The 25732-nt window shown below is 51.6% G+C and overlaps 1 protein-coding gene across 2 annotated transcripts in view; it reads right to left on the bottom strand.

Annotated features, from left to right (window-relative positions):
- Kiaa0930 (KIAA0930 ortholog) overlaps positions 1–25732 on the bottom strand; it is a 38810-nt gene that overhangs the window by 10206 nt on the left and 2872 nt on the right. Inside the window, exons 1-6 of one of the 2 annotated variants that reach the window (XM_060388900.1) lie at positions 6594–6747; positions 6363–6514; positions 2216–2338; positions 2062–2139; positions 1779–1880; positions 267–407 (exon numbers count right to left, since the gene is read on the bottom strand). In XM_060388900.1, coding sequence (XP_060244883.1) covers positions 267–407; positions 1779–1880; positions 2062–2139; positions 2216–2338; positions 6363–6476 — 558 coding nt within the window. In that variant the 5' untranslated portion in view covers positions 6477–6514; positions 6594–6747. Of the gene's footprint in view, positions 1–266; positions 408–1778; positions 1881–2061; positions 2140–2215; positions 2339–6362; positions 6515–6593; positions 6748–25732 lie in introns of those variants that run through there. The other variant, XM_021630863.2, reaches the window with a different exon arrangement.

Raw genomic sequence — 25732 nt, 5'->3', positions numbered from 1 at the left:
CAGACAGCAAGGGGGTGGTGGCAAAGGAGAGCCAAGGTACCACTGGCTGGCACCTTACCAGGGCCATGAGAGGAAGGAGGAAGTCCCAGGTGGACTGGGATGAAAAAGAAAGAAAACATAAGGGAGAGTAAGGGCCCCCAGGAGTGGCCAGAGCAGCAGCAGGAGTCCTGATGTTGGGTGGTCTCAGCAAGGCAGGCCTGGGGTCGGGGGCACGTGTGGGCAGACAAAGGGCCAGGACGCATGCAGCCAGGCAGCCCCGCACTCACGCGGTTGTCATACACCTTCTTGAGCGCCTCGTAGCGGATGGAGCCCTGAAAGATGACACCCTGGAACGTGTTGGTTTTGTCGCTGGCCACCAGCTCGACACAGACCATCTCTCCTTCCCCCACAGTCATGTCACTGAATACCTGGGGGCGGGGGCGAAGAGACGGCAACGTCACACAGGAGGGCCGCCACCCAATCCATATCCTGACCTGGATGCTCCAAGGGCTACTGACATCACCGAGTATGGTGCAAACCATAATCCCAGCACCAGACAGACTGAGGTAGGAGGCCAGGTCAGCCTGGGGTAGACAAGGACAGTGCGTCTCAAGACAGGGAGGTAGGGGAAGAAATGAGGAGAATCGGGGAGGAGAAAGGAAGGAAGAGAAAGAACAAAGAGAGAGGGAGAAGCCATTTACAGGCGAGGACACTGAGAAGAGGCCAAACTGCCTGTCCACAGCCACCCACTGTCCACCACCCCACCTTCAGTCCTTGTCAAGGTAGGAACAGCCTCCTGGCAGGGCTGTGCAGCAGCAGGAGCTGGGACTGGAGGAAGAGACCCTGCCCCACACTGAGCCACTGGCAAGATCTGGCTTCCTAATGCAGTTCAGGCTACAAGGACTATGGGGACACTTGGGGACCTCCTTCATTGCAGACCAGTCCAGCCTGCCCTGCCTGGGCTTGTCTGTCCAAGACTAATGTGGCGTATGGGACTGCCTTCCTGGGATAACAGCACCTGGATGCAGTGTGGCCACATCCTGCCGCCTACCTAAGCTGCTGTGGTCCCCATATCTGACATCAGGTGTGAGCCTCCAGGTGAGAGGAAACTCGGGGGCAGACACACGTGCAGTGTGGACCCACAGGTGGTCGCGTCATCTTCCTGAGCCTCAGGGACTTTCCAGACATGATCCGAGCCCTCCAGGGCCCTGAAAGCCATGCCTACATTCATGGCACCTCCAAGAATCATGGCTGTTTCTAGGCAAGCACTGGGACCACTAACACACACACACACACTTACACACACACACACACACACACACACGCCACATTCCACCATCAGCCTTGTCAGAGGAGCCAAACAGGAAGTCCTCCTGGCAGGCATCACTGGGTTAATGTGTCTGGAACACCTTTTCCCAATCTTGACTCCGTCCTCTCTGACACCCTGGGCAGGGTGGAGGCAGCCATTCACAGAGCAGCAAATGATGAGGCCTTCTGCTCAGGCAGCACTTCCTGTAAGCATCCGTGACACACATTCCCGCTCACAAGTCCTTAGGTCACCAACCCGGACAGCTAAGTAGGCCACAGGGTCATGACACTCGCTTTACAGAGGAGTAAACCTTACAGCAGGGAGAAGGCGCTTGCCTCAGTCATGCACTGTGAAGAGGGGAGCCCCACTGGCTGTCATCCAGAGTCTTCCTGCTCCTGCTGCCTACGTCTCCCGGGAGGCTTTGAAGGTCCGAAGCCAGGCCCCCTCCAAAAGGAGAGGAAGGGGAGAGTGGCCGACGTTGAGCACTCACCTCCTCGAAGCTGTCAATCATGAAGAAGATGTTGGGGTAGCTCATCTTGGATTCCTCCCCTTTGCTGTCCATGGGGTGTTTGCTGGGGGAGGCAAACACTTGCTGAAAGAAGACAGATGGGAAAGGGCTGAGAAACCAGCCTGGGTGGAAGCCCAGAGCTGCTACAGATACGGGCCAGGGGCCCATGCTGCTCCACCAGTCCAAAGCTAAGGATGTGCTCCACAGGAGTCTTGGGGGGAGCTGAGTGCATGCATAGGACAGCTAGCGGAAGGTAGGGGCTCACCTGGGATTTCTTCCTATGGATGTGGATGTCACCCCCATCGGCACGCGTGCACACAGCACAGGTGACCATGTAGTCCAGCTAGAAGAAAATGCAGTCAGTAGGTGGGGGTGCCATCCCCCAGAACCATGAGCAGCCCTCATCACCCACTCTGTACCTTCTGCAGGATGAGGTTCAGGCAAACGCTCTCTTCCCAGTCGATGTCAGGATCTCCCAGGCCCGGAAGCTTCTTGGAGTCCCTCCGGTACACTTCCACCTCCACTTCAGGCTCAGCCTCAGCCTGTGGCACAGGACACAGGGGACTCAGGGGACTCCTGGGGCTGTCTACTCCCTGGCTGCTGCACTGGGCAAGCGGTAATACACAAAGACCCCCATCCTTCGTACCCATCTCCTCTCCCTTGCAGCCCCAACTTTCTGGTCTGTGCAATAGAAAAAGCATTTTCCTCTCAAAGTTGTGATAATGAAGGCCTCGTATTCCCCAAGTTCCCAATCACAGTCCCATCGATCGGGCTCACAGTGGGCAGCAGAGGCCAGCCTACATGTTTTACAAACTATTAACCTTTTATCTGCAAGGAAGGCACCATTAATCCCACTGTAACTGATGAGGATCAAACAGGCCACACACTCATCAAAGAGACACCAGGGCCCCCATCTGCCCCTACTCCAGGCAGGAGAGGCATTAAGAAATCAGAAGCAAGCTTTTCAAGTAGCCTGTGGTGGTAGGGGTACTAAGCCCCAGGTCCTTGTGAGGCCCAAGAGGGCTCCTGCAGGCAAGAGACACCTCCTGCTGGGCAGGTCCAGTGCCACCTGCAGGGACACCAGCGTGTGTGCCCCAAGGCAGAGCTGGGATCCACCCAGAGGTGCCTCGGTGTAACAGGATATACCACAGGAGTGGGTCTCCTACCTCCCATTGTTTGTGTGGCTGTGGAAGTCACCCAAACTCTGAGTTGGGAGCCACCCTGCTGCCTGTCTCAGTCATTGCTTGATCTCAGTCCATTGCTCTGCCTGGTTGCTCCGTGCTTAGCACTCATCTTGTTTACTTCCCTGCAGGAGAGCCCACAAAGGCAGGTGCTCAGCTGCTACTGGCTCAACTGGGGGGTGAGGGTTACCTACAGAACACAGCACTCCTGTGGTGGACCAATGGGAAAGTGGAATGGCTAGCTCCATGCGCCACCAAAATGTGCAGGGAACTGCTCGGACCCCCCACTCACAGGAGGCCAGGGAGGCAGTGTGTACGCTCAGAAACAGCACCCAGCAAGCAGACTGACAAATCAACAGGCTCCCAGACGAAGGACGGAGAAATGTGCTGCAGCTCTGCGTGTCAGCTCAGGACAGGGACAACCCACCTGAGCAGCAGAAGTCCAACTGAGGCCAGGGAGGGAGAGAGCTGCTGGAGGCCAAGGACCCTCGAGCTGGGTCTCTGGGCCTGAAGGCTGGTGACCCCAGAAGGCCATCAACCTGGACACCTTTGCATGTACATGATGGTCAAGAAAAGCTACCAGCTGGATTTGGTGGCACACAGCTTTCATCCTAGGACTCAGGAGGCAGAGGCAGGGAGATCACTGTGAGTTTGAGACCAGCCTGGTCTACAGAGAGTTCCTGGGACCAGAGAAGGACCCTCACCGCTCCTCAGCTCTGGTTTTCTAAGTGGACTTGGGGTAATCTGTATCCTAGGGCTGCTGAGAGTGTCAACAGGAAATGACAAACAGCTGCCAGTGCCCACACATTGCCAAGGACAAAATGGGCTGCTGAGAATAAGGACTGTTTTGTCCAGGGGTGGCTTGAGAGGATGGAACAGAGAATCCAGGGCACACTGGGGAAATCAGGTCTGGATCCTCAAGGTGATCCTGCAGCAGGGTGTGGGAACTCCAGCACTCCGTGCCCACCCACACTGCAGCTCTGGCTCTGCCCACCCACCCTTTTCGGCTAGGCAGGGAGCCTAGTTGGTTGTCATGACAACCAGTACCAGCAGGATGGGAATGGGTGGGAGGTGGTGCAGGGCTTGCCGCAGAATACTCCTAATGCGCAGGCGCTGGAGTCCACATCTCAGCAGCCCGGGGCTCTTGTTTCTTAGTGGGTTGGGGTTCCCAGATGTATCTCCAAGCCTGTCCCTTTCAGGCCACACTGTATAGACTGCTGGGCTGGAAAAGGTGTCCTTGCCTGACCGTTGGCCTGACCCTCCAAGCCCTACACCAGATACCATGCAGTCAGCCCTCCCTGGAACCCATGCAGAGGTGCAGGAGGGACAACCAAGCACAAACAGGATGTGGGGCTGGGGGAGACGAGGGGTCCCCACTTCCTAATGCCTGTGCAGCAAGTCTGTGGTTATTCTCAGCTTCACCCCACAGAAGCTTGGTGACTTTCCTTTCTCCCTGCGTGTATCAGGTGCTCTGCCTGGCCCTGTGTCACAAACTGTTACACCCTGGGTCAACAGGGCCAGGCATCTCTCCAACATATGCCCTACCACCCTGTATGCAGATGCCACCTCTTTTGCGGACCCCCACCACAGGACGCTGTCCGCCTGCCCACGGAGGGCTTCCCAAAGACAGCGGCCAGCCTGAATCTTTTCTGGGTGATCTGTGCTGGGAAAAGAGCCATTTCCACGTGGTTCATTGTTACTCGCCAGCACTCCTGTTAGAGTCAGGCTGGCTCCACTGACTTCAATACCCACTAAATCTTCCAGAGTGTCTCAACACAGCCCCGGAAACCCTTCTGCTATAGACTTCTGCTATATATCTTGGATCTAGGGCTGTGTCTCCCAAGGAGTACTCTCGCCTTACTCTCGCTGTTGTTTTGTTGTTTTAAATATAGGTACTCTATCTGCATGTGCAGCTGAAGGCCAGAAGAGGGCATCCCATCTCTTTATAGATGTTTGTGAGCCACCATGTGGTTGCTGGGACTTGAACTCAGAACCTCTGGAAGAGCAGCCTGCTCTTAACCACTCAGCGATCTCACCAGCCCCCCTGCCTTACTCTCTTCTACCCAAATGTCATCATCTACCTCTCCCACTTTCCTCTCCACCTGGCCACTCCACAGTACAGACAGGCCTGGCACCACATCCGGATCTCTCTCAGGACTGCCATGCAGGGTCCACACTAAAGACAGTGCCTCACATGTGCCTATCCTTCTGGGCCTGACAGGCTAGAGTCTCTGAAGCCAGAGGTAGAGTCCACAGTCCTGCTGCTCCAAGGGCCTTCACCCTGAGGTAAGCCTTGGGTGAAAGCAGTGTCCATACCCAGGGTGTACAGGCACTGGTTCACCCGTACACAGAGGTTCCCTAGCCCCTGTCCCTTCCTGCCAAGGGCACATCTGGTCACATCAGCCCCAAACATCCCGGCCTCACATGTATCCAATGGGAGGCTCAGCCCTTACAGACTACCTGTTCCCAGTCTCCAAAATGTCTGGGGTCCAGCCACAGCCATAATACTCATCAAGGGGAGAACGCTGGACTGGAACAGCATAAGACAGGAAGGGTTGCAGGTGTAGGACTGAGGAGCCCAGGGCTGGCCTCCCAACTGAGACGGTCGCCGCCTCACTGGTGCCACGAGCAAGAGCTGCCAGATGGACCTACCAATCACGTCTCAGCTTTAGCTCTTCCACAGAGCATCTCCTGCCTACCCACCTGTCTGTTACTCCTGGGCCCTCGTCCAGTCCGCAGCATCGCTCACTTCTCCAGGTCTTACATACACTCCCTCTGGCTCTTTTAACTCTCTGGCCAGTGGTCTATGGGCTCCTGCTGGCCCCTCCAATGACAGCCAGGCAAGGAAGCCTTGAAAGACCTCCTTTGCAGCAAGCACTCAGGTGTGGCCACTCACAGCGAATGTATTATCTAGAGGTGCAGGTGTGAGACAGGAAAGGGCTCCCAACATCATGTGTGTGAGCCATGACTGAGAAACCTCGGCACCTGAGTGATAGGGCGCTTGGAGGCAGACAGACTCTAAGTCCCGGACAGGACTCACAGACTGACCACCATCTGTCCTTAAAGACAAAGTATTCCCATGTTTAACATGTGGGCTGCTTAAACATTTCTATGAACCACTAAAAATTCTGAAAAAGAGTAAAGCTCTATACCTCCATTTACTCACTCACTGTCAGAGGCTGTCACGTCAGCTGAACCCCAAGCCTCAGTTTCCTCAACGCTACAATTACTGCCTTTCGGGGTCACAGCAAAAACCACTCATTGAGGCACAAGTAGGCCACCGGTGACTGTCTCCTGGGTTCCTCAAGCACGCTGGGCACTCAGCAGGAGGGAAGGAGACCCCATAGGATGTTCAGGTGTGGTGGTGTGGGATCTGGGCACCCACCTTCCTCCCGTCGACGCTGCTCTCATTGCCCGGGTAGGCTCGCTTCCTGCGCACATAGAAGAGCATGTCGTCCTGCCTGGGGGCCAGTTTCTCCATGAAGTAGGTGGAAAACATCCAGGTCCAGAAGACGATGCGGTCATCCTTGAAGCACCCTGCAGGAGGAGGCCAGAGGAGTGAGAAGGGACCCTCCTGGCCCTGGCTCTGACCTTGGCCAAGCCTGCTCCTCCCCACCTGCATTTCTGCCCAGAGATCTGACAAGGTTGGGGTGCTCTGCCCCTTCTCTCTTGGTGCCGCCCACCCCCACCCACAGGCATCAGAGAGGCTGGGGATGCCTCCCCGGAGGTCTGGGACTCCACCCAGCGGCAGCCCGAGAGCCTGAGAGCCCGGACTCCCCACTGCCGAGCTGACTGCAGCCAGTGAATGAATCAGCGGCTTCTGAGGAGGGAGAAAATCTAGGAGCCTTGAGGACGTCACTGGCTGGCTGGCTGGCTAGGCTGCAAGGAGAAAGGCTTTGCTGGGGAAATCTTCACCGCAGACATCCCTGGCCCTCCCCCTCAGGCTGCGGCAATCCCAAGGAGAACCCGACTTAAAGGGATAGCAAGCCCATCTGGGCCGCAGCGAGGGAGGCCCTGAGAGGATGCAGGATGGATTCCCATTTGATTACTTCAGACTTTGTTATTACAAATGGCATTTCTAATGGTGATAAATGTGAAATAATTTCCTGTACATGAAAGAAGAAGAAGAAGAAGAAGAAGAAGAAGAAGAAGAAGAAGAAGAAGAAGAAGAAGAAGAAGAAGAAGAAGAAGAAGAAGAAGAATCCCCACTAGTTTTGGTTAGAAAAATCTGGGTTTCCTCTTCAGCTCTGCCATTTTGTCATGTGACAGAGGGACAGGTGGCAAAGCTCCGGAGCCACAGGCTCCTTTCTGCTACATCAAGATAAATGGCTCCAGCTGGAACGGCCTGGGCCTGCCAGAGCAGGTCAACAAAACATGGGCTTCCTCTCTGTCTCTGTCTCTCCCTCCCTCCCTCCCCCCTCCCTTTTTCTCTCCACCCTCTCAAAATGGTTCTCAACCTGTGGGTCTCACCTCCTTTGGGGGGGTCAAATGACCCTTTCACAGGGGTCACCTAAGACCACTGGAAAACAGAGATATTTACATTACGATTCATAATAGTAGCAAAATTACAGTTATAAGGTAGCACCAAAAATACTTTTATGGTTGGGGTCACCACAACAGGAGAGACAGTATTAAAGGATCTCAGCGTTAGGAAGGTTGAGAACCACTGCTCTAGACAAATCAACAAACTGTCACCCTGTGTTACACAACTCCTGGGTTTCCTTCTTTCCCCATTTCCCCTGAACCACAGAAACCTAGTCCTAGTACCTTGCTTCTAAAGAGAAAGTCTACCTTGCATGACACACTCCACTACCCTCAGAGGCAGCCAGTGGCCGGACCAGGGGCTGATGGCTAGCAGAAGGCACCAGCCACAGCACAGAGCTATCAGAGGGCAAAGGCTGCCTCTGACAGCAATGTGTGGCCCACCCACCCCTGCCTGGCCCAACATATGAGCAGTGGGAGGGGTCAGGGTCAGCACACCTTGCCAGTCTCTAGAGGAGGTTTTTTTGTTTGGGGGTGTGGGCCCAAGCTCACAGGCGCAGGCTGGGAACATCACTGGTATTGGAGATTCCTGCCTCCCGTTTGCACCAGGCAATGTCCAATGTGAGATGAGGCAGGACAAGCAGGGGCCTGGAACTTAGTCCTCCCCATGTCAAAACCATGCACAAGTGTCAGTCACAGAGGAAAGCACTGCCCTTCCCGAAAAGGGCTCTTGTGCTCTTTAAGACAAGTCAGCTGTGGGACTAGGGTACAACTCAGCTGAGCACTAAGGTCAGGGGTCCCACAAAAGATCACCTGGCAGTGGCTTCTAGGGCATCCAGGCAATTAAAAATATGAACTAAACAGCGATAATGACCTTCACCACAAACCAGTTAGGCAAAGAACTGTTCAGACTGTTAACAGTGAACCCTCAATGTCACTCAAATGCCCCCACCTCATTTCACAGAGAGGCTAAAGGATGTGCCCACATTCCCAGACCTGGAGACTGACCTGCCAAATGGCCACACTGGAAAACCTGTGCTCAACAACTTGCTGAAGAGGATGCTGAGTGTGCAGCTGCTGGCGGGTCCAGGGCACAAGAAGCAGAAGCTGGAAAGGCCCTTACTCAGGGAAGGGGCTGGCAGGGGCCAGGCAGGTCCCACCCCTTTCCATATTTCACATACTGCAACAGTCACGGCTCTCAGAGGACTGGGGTTCAATTGCTAGACCCACCAGAGTCAGTTAACAATCACCTGTTACTGCAGCTCCCAGGGACACAACGGCCCCTTCTGGTCTCTGTGGGCATCTGCCCATGCACACACACACACACACACACACACACACACACACACACACACAACTGCAACCTAACCTTTAAACCTAACCTTCCTGATATGGGGGTCCCTAGATCTCTTTTTCTGTTCCTCTTCACAGTGTGGTCACATTGAATAAAAATGTCCTTTTTCTCCTTTTCGGCACTATTTGTCTTTTTCTTAACATTTATTTACTTATTTGTGTGCATGTATATGAGCATGTGTGCATCATGCTGTGGTGTACTTGTGGAAATCAGAGATAATCTGTGGGAGTCTGCTCTTTTCTTTCACCATGTGGACTTTGGGGGTGGCGGTGGGGCAAACTCAGGCCATGAGACTTCAGCAGCAAGTGCTCTGAGCCACTAAGCCATCTCGCTGCCCTGCTTGTCTCTTTAATCGGGAATCCTCCTATCTCAGCCTCTCAAGGGCTGGGATTAGAGGTGTGAGCCAGCACGGCTGGCCTAAGCGGTATTTTTATTTTATTCTATGTGCATAGTTGTTTCACCTGCATGTATGCCTGGGTGCCACATGTGTGCCTGGCATCCAGAAAAGCCAGAGAAGACAGCAGATCCCCTGGGAACAGAGTTATGGCCGGCTGTGAGCCATTGCATGGGTTCTAGGACTTGGACTTGGGTCCTCTGCAAGAGCTGCCAGGGTACTTGAACCATCTCTCCAGTCTCCTGAATGGTTATTTTCAAAGGGACAAACTTGTCTTCTTAAAAACGTCAGATGCGTATAAAGCTGTCATGACTCAAATAGAGAATGAGGTCTGCATCCAGAGAGAGGCCACATGTGTTCATGGGGGGTTTCCTAAGAGCCCCAAAGTGTTAAACTAGGAAAGTAGACACAACACAGCCGAGCTGGCCAGTGACTTACACCACAGAGGGATCGGAATGATCACAGGTCAGGCTCTCAAGACTAAATTCTGTGTGATTAAATTCATACAGTGTTTCAGAAAAAAAAGGAAAAAATAAAGCCATAAAAAGCAGATGAAGGGGCCGGAGAGAAGGCTCAGAGGTTAAGAGCACCAGCTGCTCTTCCAGAGGTCCTGAGTTCAATTTCCAGCAACCACATGGTGGCTCACAACCGTCTCTAATGAGATCTGTTGCCTTCTTCTGACATGCAGGTGTATATGCAAACACAGCATTGTATACATAATAACCAAAAAAATCTTAAAAAAAAAAAAAGCCAGGTGTGATAGTACACACCTGTAACCTCAGAACTCGAAAGTTCAAGGTCTTCTGGCCTATAAGACCTCACCTCACCTCAAAACAAAATAAATAAATAAATAAATAAATAAACAAACAAACAGCAGAGAGGTGACTGTCTTAAAAATAAAGAGCAAAGACAGGCATGGTGACACTCACCTTTAATCCCAGCACTCAGGGAGGCAGAGGCAGGAGGAGCTCTGTGAGTTCGAGGCCATCTGGGTCTACAGAGTGAGTCCAAGACAGCCAAAGCTGCACAGAGAAACCCTGTCTCAAAAAACCAAAATAAATAAATAGATGGATAAGTAAGTAATTAAGCATGTAAGTAAGTTAATAGCGAGCAATAGTTGGCTCAACAGCTAAAAGCACGGGCTGCTCTTGCAGAGGACCTGGAATCCGTTCTCAGCGCCCACACAGCAGCTCACAACCATCTGAAACTCCATTCCGGGAGATCCAGTGCCCGCCACGGGGATCTGGCCTCCTTGGGCACTACATACATATGGTGCATTTACATGCAGGCAGGACATTCATACAGGTAAAACAAAAATAAGTAAGCCTTTAAAAAAAACAAACAAAAGACGGAGGCAAAACGAAAAGAGTAACAAGAACGAACACTAGGTTCTGTGTTGCTAAGAAGGACAAATAATCTGACAGCTTTCAGAAGGTGCAGAGGATTCTGCAACTACTGGCATTTGCCAATAAGGTAAATTACAGCATGTGTACTAAACCAAGTGTCTGTTGACTGTTTGATTATCAATTTACTTGAAGTTCTGGGACTCAAACCCAGGGCCTCACTTGTGCTAAGCAAGCGTTCTATCCTTAAGCCACGCCCAGTCACACAGCCTTGTAAGGGCTGTGAGGACCACATACAGACACAGGAGCGTGAATCATCCAGTCCTGGGTAAAAGGGCAAAACTTAGTTGTCGTCACACTGACTGCACCCCAGACCACAGGGAAACAGGAGAAGCAGAGAAGGAATGGTGAGAGCAGCTGACTTTCACGGGCTGCTGGCCAGCCTCCTTGCCTGCCTTCCTTTCCCACAAACTATCTTTTGCCATAAATCTATGGATTGGTGTCACAGGCCTAGAGAGCATGAAGGAGGGACAGACCCCTCTTCACAGAGAAGGAAAGACAGACACGGAGATGTTTTCCATGCCCAGAGGCTGGGCAGGGCATATCTGACACAGAACCTCTAACACAGAGCAATGCAGGCCCTGACATCCTACAACATGGATCCTGGTCCCAACTGCTCCCTACCCAGACTTTGTCTGTAACCTCCCACCTTCCCAGAACCATGGTAAGGTCAACACTCCTTGAGAGGCTGTGATACTCCATCTACATGGGGCAAGTGAGGAACTTGGATGCAGCTGTTCAGTGTGCCTCTCTGGCCAGCTGGGATGAAGTCACTAGATCACAGCCTCCCAGCATCCTTTGGTGCTGTGGTACAGTAACTGTGTCAGTGGACACAGTTATTTATTGGCCTTCTGGTTCTTTCTCCCAAAGGTAAGCCCTTCTCCCTTCTTTATGCCAAGCCTGTCCAGTAAGAAATCCCCTGGGTCAAAGCCTGGGAGCTGCCAGTCTAACATAGACCTTTCTACTCTCCAGAATCCTACTTGTCCCTGTCCTCCAACCACTACCCGGCTGGCAGGGCTTCAGGTTTCAGTGAGTTCAATGAGCCCAAGCCTCAGGATGGATGACACAGCCTGAAGCTGAGCCACTCACTTGGACAGTACCACGGACAGTTCCCGGCCGCCGGGCTCCTCCCTCTCGTGCTGGGGTCCTGAGGGGCAGCAGTGAGTCAGTCAGTTTTCCTTGCTCCTGGGGAACTGCAGGGGCAAACTGTGAGCAAGAAACTCACCGCCGATTCACAACCTGGCTTTAGGATGACTTCTGTCTAAGGCATTTTATTTAATGAATAGCTCACTCATAATATCAGAAGCTTTCATGCCCATCCATAGAAAACAGTCCCTGGGTTCTCCTGACTCTCCGACCTTCAAGGGAATTCAGAGATCTGTCTGTGATGCTGTGGGTACCAGCATTCCGTCAGATAGCTCTGCTGTTTACTGTCTGAGGACTGAAAAACAAAAGTGGAGTGTCTGTCGCCTTGTTCGCTCCCAGCTGGAAATCTGTCAGGTGACGGTTCTCACCACTTCGCAACGTCTGCCATTCATCATGAAGGAAGCGATGTGATGTGGGGACAGTGAGCAACCGGCTCACTAAGCACAACCCATAAATAATTAGGTAAAAACTGCCTGTAGTTGAGGGAGGAAATGGAGGTAATAACCTGCTGTTATGAAGGACGGAGGAGCAAACTTGCTTAGAAAAGATTAATTACGCAAAAATAAAATTTAGCTAAAAGGAGTGTGTCTCTGCCAGGCGGTTTAGAGAAGACGGTCCTGGCTGACAACACTAATTAAGTCCTGTGCGTCTTATCTAGAAGGGCATAATTCTGCCAGGTAGGCAGGACAATCCTGGTAACTGCCCAGGAAAAGCAGCTCTGCTCTGTCTCAGGATAATTATGGCAATATTTCTACACCGCAAATTTCCCCCCGCTGTCCAGACAGCCAAACCCTGGAGTGTCTGTCTCTATAGAGCACGTGTAACTGCTCAAAGTGTAACTTGGGGCCATGAACCTACATAGGCAGGGATTTCTGTTCGGGGCCAGCTCCCTTTTGTGTATTAGCCAGAACAGGCCCTGTGCTATTATTACAGAGGTTCCTCCTTTATTAATCTCTGAGTGCTTCTCGCTGGGCAGGCATAACAACACCATAACAGTTGGCTCCAAATAGGGCTGTAGACCAGATGCCTTTCCTGCCAAGTGACTTCTGAAGGCACACAGGGGTGAGCACCAGGCCTGGCTCTCCCCGAACCCTCCCTCGTGTTCTCTGCCTCTGTGGCAGCAGGTTCTCCCCCTCGCTATGCATCTCAATGGTGAAGCGGCTGACGGTACCAGCAGCCCCACAGTTCTAAGCTGAGAAGGGTCATGACAGTGTGTGCCTCCCACTCTGCCGTTTACAAAGCAATGTCACCTACCGCCCCTTCAGAACCCCTTGTCAACCTTAAGAGGAAAACCTCAGCATAGTGTGACAGCAGTCATTCATTCATATACATATATATGCATATATGAATATATACTGGGATGGGAGAATAAAAAACAGAGTCTCTCTGCGGAGAGAGTGCTGGGGATCAAACTTAGGGCTCCATGCAGACTTTTTTTTTTTTTTTTTTTTGACACAAGGCCTTGGAAACTGGGGGTATGATGGTAGACTGGAGAGCTGAAACTCAAACCCAGACCCTCAACAGAACTTTCCTTTTCAGAGACAGAGACAGGATTCTTCTAGCACAGCAGCCCTCGACCCTCTTAAGGCTGAGATCCTTTAATACAGTTCCTCATGCTGTGGTGACCCCCCACCACAAAATTATTTTTGTTGCTATTACCTAACTGTAATTTTGCTACGGTTATGAACTGTAAAGCAAACGCCTATTTTCTGATGGCCTCAAGTGACCTCGTTCCATCCCAGAAGGGTTGTGACCCACAGATTGAGAACCACTGTTCTAGCTGCTAACTCACGAACCTAAGGAGTCCCGGAGATCATGTGGGGAACAGCTGACTCCTGCTACCCTCCGAGCTCTCAAGGACAGCTCTGCCCTCCCTGTTACTGTGTGAGCGACCACAGCGGCCACTGAGCCCCATGGTGCTTCAGGTAACATGCAGAAACACTCAGGTGGGATGCTTCGTGTGCCAGGGTCTGTGGATCCACTTCTCTGCAGAGGGCCGATTCTATAGACTCCAGATATTTTCCGCAGAGATGATGGATGTTGCCTCAAACACTTACTGCAAACCCAGGGGACAGGCTACCTTATGAGGCTTTTCGTGTGCCGTCCATCTCAGTGTGGAGCTGGGGAAGCCTCTGTCAAACCGGGTAACATAGCCTCGGTCCACGCTCCTGCCTGCTGCCTGTTTGGGTAAATGGCTCAGCCTCTCAGTTTCCCCATCAACAGGATTCAGAGAAGAATGGCTTCTCCTGCACTTGCCATGGAGAGGACCACAGGAGATGAGCAAGCTATGGAGCAGGCACCTCATAAATCCTCTAGGTCACAACTGCCATGTTGCTGTATCAGGGACTCGGCACACCCCCACAAGAGCGACTATCGGCCCACAGGTAACCCCAGCTTCTCACAGATTAACAGGCCCACAAAAATTGCACATTCTTTTTATAAGCTGGACAACTGACTCCAAGGCAACACACCTGGGCCCACACGCTCAGTAAAACCACAATCTCACTCACAGGGATCAACATGAAAATCTGAAATGCACACTCGGTATGGTGGCCAGTAGCCTTAATCCCAGCACACAGGCAGGAGGATGAGAAGTTCAAGGTCATCTGAGGCTATGAGATGAATTCAGGACCAATGGACACCGTATAAAACCCTGACTCAAAACAACAACAAATCTTAATTGTGGTACTAAACAGGATCCAGAAAGTCCACTACGAACACATTATTGGCTAGGCAGGATTTAATTAGCAGTGCAAGAATAATCTAATAGTAGGATTATCAGTGTATTCACATCCATTTATAGCTCAAGAGAGAAATGAAACATGATCATAGATGCTGGGAGACCAATCAAGTTCAACTTCCATTCCTGATTTTAAGAAGTAGTGTCCTTGGGTCTGGAGAGATGGCTCAGCAGTTAAGAGCAGCTGTTGCTCTTGAAGGTTCAGTTCCCAGCACCCATCTGACAGCTTTCACCTGCCTGTTGGAACTAGGAGATACAGTGCTCTCTTCTGGCCTCCACTAGCATTTGCACTCACATGCACGTAGCCACACACAAGACACAGACATACACATAATTAAAAATAATAAAAATGAATCTTTTAAAGTGCGTAAGGTAGAGAACAATTGATAAAGATACTTAATATCAATCTCTGGTCCCCACATGAATATACACCCATCCACACCCACACATGCACATACTCACTTACACACAACTGCAAGCCCCACTCTGGCAACATTCTCTACCTCATGCGTTATCACTGTCAAACAGAATGGATAATTTACCTTTGCATTTGTTTACTTACAAAACACAGCTTTTGCCCCAAAAAGAGTTAGCAATTTATTCTGAGGCTGAGACACACGCTTCGACAAAGTCACACTGCCAGACTTTCAGTTCCTCGAAGCCCTCAGTCTTGCCTGTCTTTGGTCACTTTGTTTATTGCTATGCAGTCAATCCCTACAATATGTATGTAGAAGTAATAAACACTTATAAATTGAACAGTATGGCACACACTCAGTGGAAGCCTGGGAGGATGGCAAAGAGTTTCCATACTAATGTGAGGACCGAATTCATCCCCGTGTAATTTCCCAGGCTGCTGTGTCCTAAAGAGGCAGAGTTAGGTGGATTCCTGGAGCAAGTAGACTAGGACCTGGACTGAATAAAAGCGGGGAGAAGAGAAAGCTGGCTAAGAGTCAGAGCTCATCTCTCCCAGCTACCTCGCACTTTTGCCAGCTCTTTCTGCCATGATGAACTATAATTCCTCTTAAGCCAGAAACTCAAACTCCTAAACTGCTTTTTTTTTTTTTTTCTGGTATTTTTGTCACAGCAACAAGAAAAGTAGTAATACAGAAGGCTTGCCTTGTCTCTTTTTAAATTTGAGGGGGAGTGTGCCACAGCCCATGTGTGAAGGCCAGAGGACACTTTCTTTAAAAAAGACTTATTTACTTATGCATTTTATGTATGTGAGAGTTTTGTCTACATGTACATCTGTATCAGAAGAGGGTATCAGAGTCCATTATAGACAGTTGTGAGCTGCCATGTGGATAATGGGAATTGAACCCAGGTCTTCTGAAGGCCAGTCAGTACCTTTAACTGCTGAGCCATCTCTTTAGCCCCATCAGAGGACAACTTTTGAGAGCCAGTTCCACCATGTGGGTTCTGGGGAGCAAACTCAGGTTGTCAGGCTAGGTAGCAAACACTCTTATCCTCCGAGTCATCTTGATGGCCCTTAAAAACTGATTTTTGGCAGAGGGTGATCGAACCCTGGGCCTTGTGAGTGCTGAGCCAAGTACTCTACCACTAAGCTATGCCTTTTGTTAAGAATCATCTTATATATTTTCAATTTTATATCTTAGGTTGATCTACTGAAAAAAGAAAAAAAAAAACCAAATAGCTGGACATGGTTTCCACATATGATTCCAACACTCAGGAGACTGAGGCAGGAGGACTGAGAGAATCTGGAGGCCTGCCTTGACTATGCAGTAAGACCCCTAACAAAAAAACAGACAAAAGGAACCAAAACAGGGGTTCTGGAGATGGCTTAGTCAGTAAAGTGCTTGAAACAAAAGCCAGATGACCCCATAGAACCAACATAAAAAGCCAGGTGTGGCAGTGTGGCTGTGCGACCCCAGACCAGGGAGGTGAGACAAGCTAATTCCCAGGGCTTGCTGGCCAGTCTGGGATTCAGTGAGAGACCCTGTCTCAAAAAACTAAAGTGGAGGATAACTGAGGAAGATTCCCAGCATCAACCTTAGGCCTACACACACACACACACACACACCAAAAATAAAAAGGGATCAAGACATTTCTAGCAACTACAGCCAGTAAATGCCAGAATTTAATACAACTTAATTATTAGAAAATTGCTTACATCAGGAGAAAGAGCCAGAACACAGAAACAGAAAACACACACACACTTATGAGAACAGGGTATCTTGTTTTTTGTTTTGTTTGTTTATTTGTAATGCCTAGGAAGACGGAAATAAAATATCCAAACGTCCATGGTTCCTGTGGAGCAGTAGAGTTGTGGCTCTTTCCTGCTTCCCTGTTCTTTGTCACATGTTTCTAAACAAATTAAGGCTTCCTAAATTCCAGGCACCATGCTAAACTTCCCTCCCACGTCACAAATCCATCAGGAGGTTTTGTTGTTGTTTTTACAGGCAGGGATGCTGGGAGAGGCTGCACAGGTACACAGTTAGTTAACCACAGCTAGATTGTGAACCCACCCCTGCACGTGTGGAGCATCCCAAGGCTGCTGGCAGATGGTGCTCATAGCCAGGCAGGGGGCAAGGGCTGGATGGGCAGGGCGTGCAGCGTGATCTAGCTGTCAGCAGCAATCCAGTGAGGGGAGTTCAGTGGAAACTAAGCTAAGCAGGCAAGGAGGGAGTAGAGGTGACTGGAGCAGAACTCAAGACCACTGCAGGGAAGCCTGGGCTAAGGGAGAACAGGGAAAGCCCAATAGCGAGGAACTGGGGCTGGAGGGCCAACCTCACTGGCACTCTGGCTGGTGGTTGACGGCTGGTGTTCAAGGATAAACCTCTGCTGAACAGTCTGGCAAGGGGTGGAGGCATGGAGATGGTGTCTCCCTGCTGTGGTATGTGCATGTTAGTGCCTGGCCTAGGCTCAACCCTGGGCTGCATGGACAAGGTCCTCCCAAGAGTGTACCTGCTGGGTTCTGGATGCCTCCCAACAGCAGAGGCCATGAGGTCAACTCTGTTTGACAAGAGTCCAAGAGTGGCCCTTGGTCCCTCTGGGCAGGATGAATAGGCTTCTGTGGCCTCAATAGGCCTTTGATCATCTTGTGCCTGGGTGCTGAGGGCCCTCCTTCCCTGGGGCACAAAGCACAAAGAAGCTGTCCTAGGAAGCCAGGCTGCCCTGATGAGGCCCTGGATGAAGAACTGGTCAGTTGGGTCTCATGTGAGCACTCCCAAGCGGAGTGAGGGTGTGGATGACGCAGAAGGCCAAATCAGGATGAGCTGGTCCAGTATCTTCTTCAGGAAGTCCAGGCTCCCTCACCACACTCTCCAGACAGCACCCACAAATCTGCCCTTCAGCCTTGACCCAGTTCCCTGACCGAATACCTCCACAGGGGCCACACCTGTCCTCAGCCCCTGGGGTCCATCTGCACACTCACCCCCAACTCCAGGCTGCCTTTGACAGCGTGCCTTTCCAGAAAGGCTAAGTGCTATGTGCACCCTGGGGCTGGATCCCCTTTGAGTGCCCACTCTGATCTGATCTTCATTCACACGATGGGAAACTGAGGCTCAAGGCCTGAGTCAAGCCTGCCACTGCTGCTCTATAGCAGGATCAAACCGCTGGACACATAAATCTGCCTGCAAGACCACAGCCTTTCTCACTTCCTATCTGTGAGGTTCCTTGCACCTTGCTGGACAGAGGTCATCGGAGGCAGCCAGCAAATGTAATGCTAAACACAGGAATATATGGCGGATACTCAAAGACACGGGACAGCAAATTTACACACACCCCCCAAACCACCATCAGCAAGAACACAAGGACATTATTCAGAACCCACTTCCCAGTTAGGAAACCAGGTGCTAACGCCCAGGCTGCCTAGCAAGGTCATGGTAGATGGTAGGAAGGACTCTGCAGCCTGGCCAGTGCGGGGGAGTGTGTGGGCTTCCTCTGAGGCGGCCTGCAGAATTCCAGTTCCCACAATGCTCTCCTTTCTGTTTCCTCTGCAGCAGCAATGCCACAAAATCACCCACATGACCAGCACGGCGCAGCACCTGCTACATCACCACCCACAGGCTGCCTCCAGACCACTGCGGTGTTCCCTGGCGCATCTCAGCAAACTGAGAGGTCTCCAGACACGAACCTCCACCACCACTGGGGTGACTTTTGCTTCATGCGGAAAACTAGCCCCACCACACTTCACAGGGTGCCCTGAGCCCAACGGGAGCTTCGAGCCAGCAACCCCAGCACCTCCACCTCCCTAGGCTGGAGGTTATCTTATTGCAGACCCCTCACTATTCCCCTCTGGCTTTCACTCAGGCACCACAGGACAGGAGACGAATCACAGAACCTCAGAAGCCCAGAGTTCACCCTCTCCTACCAGAACAGCCAATCCCTGTCCAGTGCAGAGGCCAGGAGCCAGGCTAGGAACTAGGGCCTCACCTTTCATTTATTTCTCCACCCTACTGTGTGTGCAAGGCTCTGGCCAGGAGCCAGGCACCCTAGCTCCATCCATGTAGCTGCATCTTGCCTACACTGCACCCAGCACCAGCTTGCTGCAAGCTCTGCAAACCCAAATGCCTAAGCTTTTCCCATGTACTCAGACAAAGGACACAAAACACGATCCAGAGCACCCACAGACCTGGGCTGACCCCAAGGGCTATCCAGCTCCAGGTCTTTCCCTAACTTCCCTCCCTCTGAGAAGAAAACAATCCCAAACCCACCTTTCCCACTGCCAGGTGGTCCTTCTTGGGGGATCCTCAGCCCTCCCTCACTCCACACCAAGCCACTTCCTCCTCCTGGAATGACCCACCTCATCACCATTTCTCTTTCAGAGCCCTCCTCTGCTCTCACTTCTGCAGCTACCCAGGCTCTGAAAACCAGGGGCTGGGCCACCCAGGAAAGAACAGGGCATCAAAGGCCGCTCTACTACAGATGTGTCCAAGTATGAGAATGAACAGACCACTGCTCCAAATCCAGCAGAGGTAGGTCCCTGCCTACCGGTGCTACAGGAACCCAAGCAACTGCCTCCATCCCCCTAAGACTCACTCGCTCCGTGTGCCGACAGGGGCGACACTCCCTATGGTAGAGGTCAAGGAGAGTTCTGTACTGCTCAGAGCTCCCCAGTGAGCATGAGAACTCTCCCTGGAGCTCATGAGGCTCCCCTGACACAGCCTTTGGAGGGGGGTGACCTCAGCTGAGCACAGCTGCAGCACCAGCTGAGGCTGATTCATCCTACCAGGTTCCCCGCGGGGACAGGACTCCCAGGAGAACTTGGGGAGAGGGGGCAGAAATACTCTGGAATCCCAGCCCCACCTCCCTGGCTGGCAGGATCAGGATCTCCTGAGTCAGCAGCCAGAGCAGCCAACCAACCGTGGCTCTGCCTGAGGCTCCAAGTGTGGAGTTCCAGCTCTCACGGGATGCTAAGACAGCAGGGACTTAGATCCAGGGGACAGAGGGTAGAAACGTGCCTCTTATTTGTCTTCATGTCTGTTGTCCCTGAACCTGAGCACACACATCGTACTGCTACAGCAGTAGCCCTGCTGGCCAACAGTGCTTTCCACAGGCGGTGAGGTTTTTTAACAGTCCTTAAGAGCATAACAGCCAGGCTGCGGTGGTGGTGGTGATGATGATGGGTACATGCCTTAATCCCAGCACTCAGGAGACAGAGGCAGGTGGTCTCTGAGTTTGAGGCCAGCCTCGTCTACACAGAGAAACCCTATCTCAGAAAAACAAACAAAAAAATGGACTGGGGGGAAGCACAGGTGCAAACAGATGTACCAGAACCTCCTCTGGCAGTTGTGGCCCGCTCTTCATTCCCATAAGAGAAAACCAAGAGTTGACTGGGAAGGCACTATCCCCAGTCCCCACTGGGCATCTCTGAGATGCCCTGAGGCTCTGGTCTGCCCTTCATTCCCTGAAGGTAGGCAGCCGTAGCCCTTCCCTCCCTGAACCAAAGAAATCTCTTTTCCCACTGTGGCTGACACCCCACTCAAAGGCCAGTTCCCCAAGACCTGACCCCCCTTCTCTACTCAGGAGGCCTCTTCACCAGTTAACACCCAGTACAGTCCCATCCCTCCTCACTCTGAGTTCCTGTGGTGGTGAGGCGGGGCACTGTTCACTGAGCTAGCACAAGGAAGGGGCACAGTGGAGCTGACATGGTACTGGAAGGGGCACGGGAAGGTGTGGGGAAGAGCCTGGTGGCAGGAATCTATCCCTCAAGAAGGGAAGGAGGGAGAGGAGGTCATTCCTACAGTGTCAGGAAAAGGCTACGGAAGGGCCTTGAGCTGAGGCTGTCCTACAGATGGAGACAAGAAGACAATTCCAGGCAGGAGAGCAGAGTGAAGGAGTCTCAGGAACCCCCTGAGTCGTGAGGACAAGTAGGGATCATGAAGGGTCTTGAGCCTTCTGCTCTGTAGGCATCAAGAAGTCACTAAAGGTGAAAGCAGCTGAGAGGTGGCTGCTAAGGGCCAGGCCGATGGAGGCAGGAAGGAGGTGGCTCAGCAACACCACAGAGGCTGGAATTGCTGAGCGAACATGGGGCAAAGAAGGCAGGCCACCTCTGGGCTTCTGGCCTGGGAGTACAGAGAGTGTTGTGAGAACTCGCCCTAGGGAAGAGAAACAAATGTCTACCCCTTCTCATAAGGCCCCAACACAAACCCAAGGACGATTCTCCCAAAGTCCAGCTTGGGAAACCAATGAGTCTATTGGGCTTACTTACAAAGACAGCATAGGTAACCCCAACGTAACCTCACCACTGAGAAGCCTCACCCCAGCACAGCCGACCTCTCTGTAGCTGTTCAGATGGAATCCCCTCAGCTACTGACCCACTCTGTACTCCAGCACTTTCCAAGACCCAAAGGCCACTTTACTGATATCAGTTCATATCTTTACCCAACTACCTTTCCTATTTATTATGTGCTTAGCTTGTTTGTTTGAGACTGGGTCTCATTCTGTAGCCCAGGTTGGCCTTACACTTGCAGCAATCCTTCTGCCTCAGCCTCTCAACTGTTGAGATTATAGGTGTGAGCCACACACAGCACAACTATCCAACTTAGGGTGAAATACACAGCTTGAGGCCTTCATCTTGAGGAAGACTCTGAGTCACATGAAATATACACTTTTTTTTTTCTTTTCTTATGTTACTCTTCTTCAATACTAGGATCTGAAGCAATATTCCTAAGATGGGAGAAGATTGTTCGTTGCCAGCATTGGTAGTGAGCCCTGGATGTCTGGGGATGTCAGGGGAGGTCCCACAATGGCATGGACAGGACAGTGGAAAGAAACCACAGGTGTGAAAAACTCTCAATCCTCCTGGCCAGGCCCCCTCCCTCTTCCAGTGAGCTCCCCATTCCTAGAGGCAGGGAAGAACACAGTTCAGCTCTGGATCCTTGGCTCAGCAGCCATGAGCTACACAAGTCAGATGGCAGCAACAGCCACACATGCAGATGTGCACTGGAGGGCAGGGTTATGGCTCAGCGGGTATAGTGTTTGCCTGGCATTCACACCCTGGCAACACACAGAAACAATCCAGAGTGGGAGGTCACAGCTGTAATCCTAGTCCTTCAGAGGTAGAGAATGGTCACAACTTCAAAATCATCCTCAGCTACGTAAAGAGTTTGAGATGAGCCTGGGTTGCTGTCTAGACATTATGATCCTGTCTAGAAAAACGAATGAACAAAACGACATTGGCTGGACGGAGGAACTGCAGAAGATGAGACTCCCACAGGCACAAGGGTCTCTTGTGGCTGCTCTTGCAAAGGTACCCATGAAGCAATGCTTTAGGAAGATCTAGACGACACAAGCCCAGCCCCAAACCGCCTCAGTCATAACGTCTGTGCCATCAACTAGAGGAACAGCACCACCACAGAGAGGACAGTGCACAGGTGAGAACCCTCAGTAGGGGCTAGGCTTTCCCACAGTCTATAGGTAATCCCAGCAGGTGAGGGACGACAGCTTTGGGCTCTCCTCTCATCCCAAGTGTGGAAAGTTTTGTCTACGTTCAAAGTCCACCCAAACACCAGGGATTCCGGTAGTAACAGCTTAGAAAAAAATCGAAAGGCTAGGTGTCTCTGGGAACAGGAAATATGAGTAGTGCTATTCCTGCTACAGTTTTCCAGGTTCCAAATATATATATAATTGTTGAGACTGGGTCTCATAAGTAGCCTAGGCTAGACTGAAACTTGTTGTGTAGGCTGGACTAGCCTCATTCAAAGTGATTCTCCTGCCTCCAGGGTCCTGGGATTAGTAGCATTATAGTTGCATACCTCTGCATCCAGCAAATTTGCTTTATCTTAAAAAAAAAAAAAAAAAAAAAAAGCTATTTTATTTGTTTATGTGTTTGTTTGTTTATAGATAGGATATCACTATGTAGCCGTGGTTGGTCTCGAACTCTGCCTCTGCCTCCTGAGTGCTAAGTTTAAAGGTGTGCTCCACCATGCCCAGCAAATTAGTTTTAATTGGCTACATTGATTGTTGACTTGGAGGATGCTTTTAACATGTGTCCTATGTGGGTCTTCGCTTCAGTGGCCTTGTGGCTTGCTAATACTCGGGAGTCTTCCCAACTCGATGAAGGAGACAGGGAAGCTCTCAGTCAGAAGACAGAGGGTAGGAAATGACTCAGCCAAGACACAGAGAGGGCGATGCAATATTCTTACCCATTCCCAGTGATGCCGAGGAGGCTGGCTACAGATGGCCCCGCAGCATGGACCACAGCCCAAGGCCCAGAGCCCGCAGGTACCCCTGAAGGGCATGGGGTTTCCACCTCATGAGAGCCTCAGGGTTGCTCCAGTTGTAGGAACTACCAGAACCACAGGCCTTAAAATAGGCCCAGGAACCAAAAACAGAGTTCCTACCTCACTTCCTCCCACCATACTGGCCCACAACCAGCTAACTGCCATTGGGTTGAAGGGTCACTGTCATTCCAAGAAAGACCTTTCCCAGTGACTGCCAGCCTGAGCTTCAGAATAAGAAGCGGTCACTTTAGAGGCTTTTCCCTCAGCTCACTAGCCCACTCCCATTCTTGGGATCACTTTCCCTTTCTTACCAACTCTATTTCTAGAGTCTGAAAAAAATCCTACGGGCAGATGTCCCAACAGCCGTCCTTACCCCAGGTGGCGACTCAGCCTGCACTGGCTCCACCAGAGCTTCATTGAGTCCATGTGTGGCACAGCTCGTTTCTTACCTGCTGCTTTTTAAATTTATCCCCATGTCCTCAAAGAGCCTGTCTACTTTTCTTTTTTTTTTTTTTTTTTTACAGTCAGGACATACACGTGGCGCTTGGCCAGAGCTCCACAGTCCTCCCTTCCAGCCTCACCTCCCACAGAATCTCCAGCCACAGCTGTATCTGCCTAGAAAAAATGCCAGAGGGTCAGCTGGGGTGCGCAAGGTTCATCCCAATTCAAAAGGTGGTCCTAGGGGCCTGACACACAGTCGGGAACAGGGCTCACTAGAGGCAGCATTCCTTCCCTCCTTCATCCTTCTTGAACCTTCTCCAGGTTGCCTCTCACTGGCCTCAGCTGGAGTTGGCCAGGCCTCCCAGCTTTGTGACGTGAGCAGAGCCCATCCTCTCTGAAGCACACCTTCCTCGCTTTGTGAAATGGTGAGGTGGCAGGGCTTCCCTTACAGGAGCCAAGCCACAACAAGTGCTACAGGTGCAAGGGCATCTGGCCTATGACACCCTGTGTGCAGAGCTCTATGAGGCAGCACCTGCCCAGGCCCAAAGCCATGCCTACACAACTCCCAGAGGCCAGTCTTGGAAAGTACTGGATTCTCAGACACTCAGCCTAAACCACTGCTCCAGCCTCAACTCTCACAGCCCCCTCCAAACTGCCCGGCACCTGCTTCTCCAACCAGTACCTCCCAATCTCACGTCTGCCCAGAGGTCAATGCCATTCAAAAGCCCCTCCCCTGGGTGGCCCAGTTGAAGCTAGCTCTTGTCTCTGTGACCCTTTCCTTGGCCCAACCTCAGTCAAGCAGCCATGAGCCTCAACATGGCAGAGCTGCTGCAATCCTAAGGACAAGGGTGGGTGGGCCTCTGCTCCGTGCAGAGCCTGAACTCAGATACATCCTGCCTCTTTCTGCCTTTGGGGTTGAGGGCACAATAATACCCCTCCAAACCTGTGTTCCAGGCACTGCCATGAGGCCTACCTCTTAGGCGCATTTCAAAGATAAATGGAAGGAGTAACCACAAATCATTCGTTCTGCAGCACTGTGGGCAGGGGAGGACCCCCTCCACCACTTACTAAACAGTGAAACCCAACATCCAGGTGTGAGGCCTCCAAAAATACTCAGCCAAGACAGAGACAAAGGCAAGCAGCAAGGTGCTGCCATGCAGGGCCCCGAAGAAGCCTTAGGGGAAGCTGTATGCTTCTAAATGGCTGTATCATATGCGTGGGCACTGACCCTCCTGGCCCACCCCAGCTTGGGGTGACCAGAGCTCCTTGGAAACTACGGAGCCATAAGCAGTTTCCTATGGAAACATCAAAATCTTGCTGCCCGGGCAGACACAACCTTGGCTGCTTCCAGCAGGGCTTTTACTCAACCTAGCAATTACCTGTGCACCTCCCTCCCCTGAGAGACAGTGTCCTGCAAGAAAGCAAGGACCAGCCTCAAGCCCTGGCATACAGCAAGTGCTCAAAAAGTGTTTCTACTACAGAGGCCGTCACAGGAGAGAGTATGAAATCAGGTTTGTAGCTACAAAGTGCCTTTCGTGGGAGCCAAGTGACCATCCTTATGCGGATAGGGCCAGCAGCATCACGTTATGTCATGAACAGACACCGACTGTGACAGGACAGCAGCCTTCCCAAGGGCTTCCTGGCCACCTTCAGAACAACCTCAGGAGGAAAACAACAGCCTAAGAGGCCACAGCATAGCTGTGAGTAACAAGCTTTACCTAAACACCTACATTCATTGATAACGGGCTGTGGTATAACTCAGCCATAAAGTATGTGCTTGGCACGCATGAGGCTCTAGGTTCAATTCCCAACACCGATAAACTTATTCACAGACCCAACAGGTTGTCAGCTGGAGAGTGAGGGCGACAAGATGGAATCCAAAGGACAAAACAGAGACATAAAAGCAAAGCAGAACCAAACCGCAATGCTGTCCCGCAGGCTGAGAGGATAAACTGACTGCACACCAGGTGTAGAGTGCTCTGATGGGGGATGGGGGGTTCTGAGTTCCTCCGTTCTGGGTGTGTGGGCCAACCATCAGGCTGGCTGGGGTGGGTAACACCCACTACCAGCTTGACAGGATCTAGACTCACTTAAGAGACAGGTCCCCTGGG

The sequence above is a fragment of the Meriones unguiculatus genome, chromosome 8 (assembly GCF_030254825.1).
Source record: "Meriones unguiculatus strain TT.TT164.6M chromosome 8, Bangor_MerUng_6.1, whole genome shotgun sequence".
Lineage (NCBI taxonomy): Eukaryota > Metazoa > Chordata > Mammalia > Rodentia > Muridae > Meriones > Meriones unguiculatus.
The sequence above is the reverse complement of the archived record's forward strand: the minus strand, read 5'-3'. Positions and strand labels throughout refer to the sequence as shown.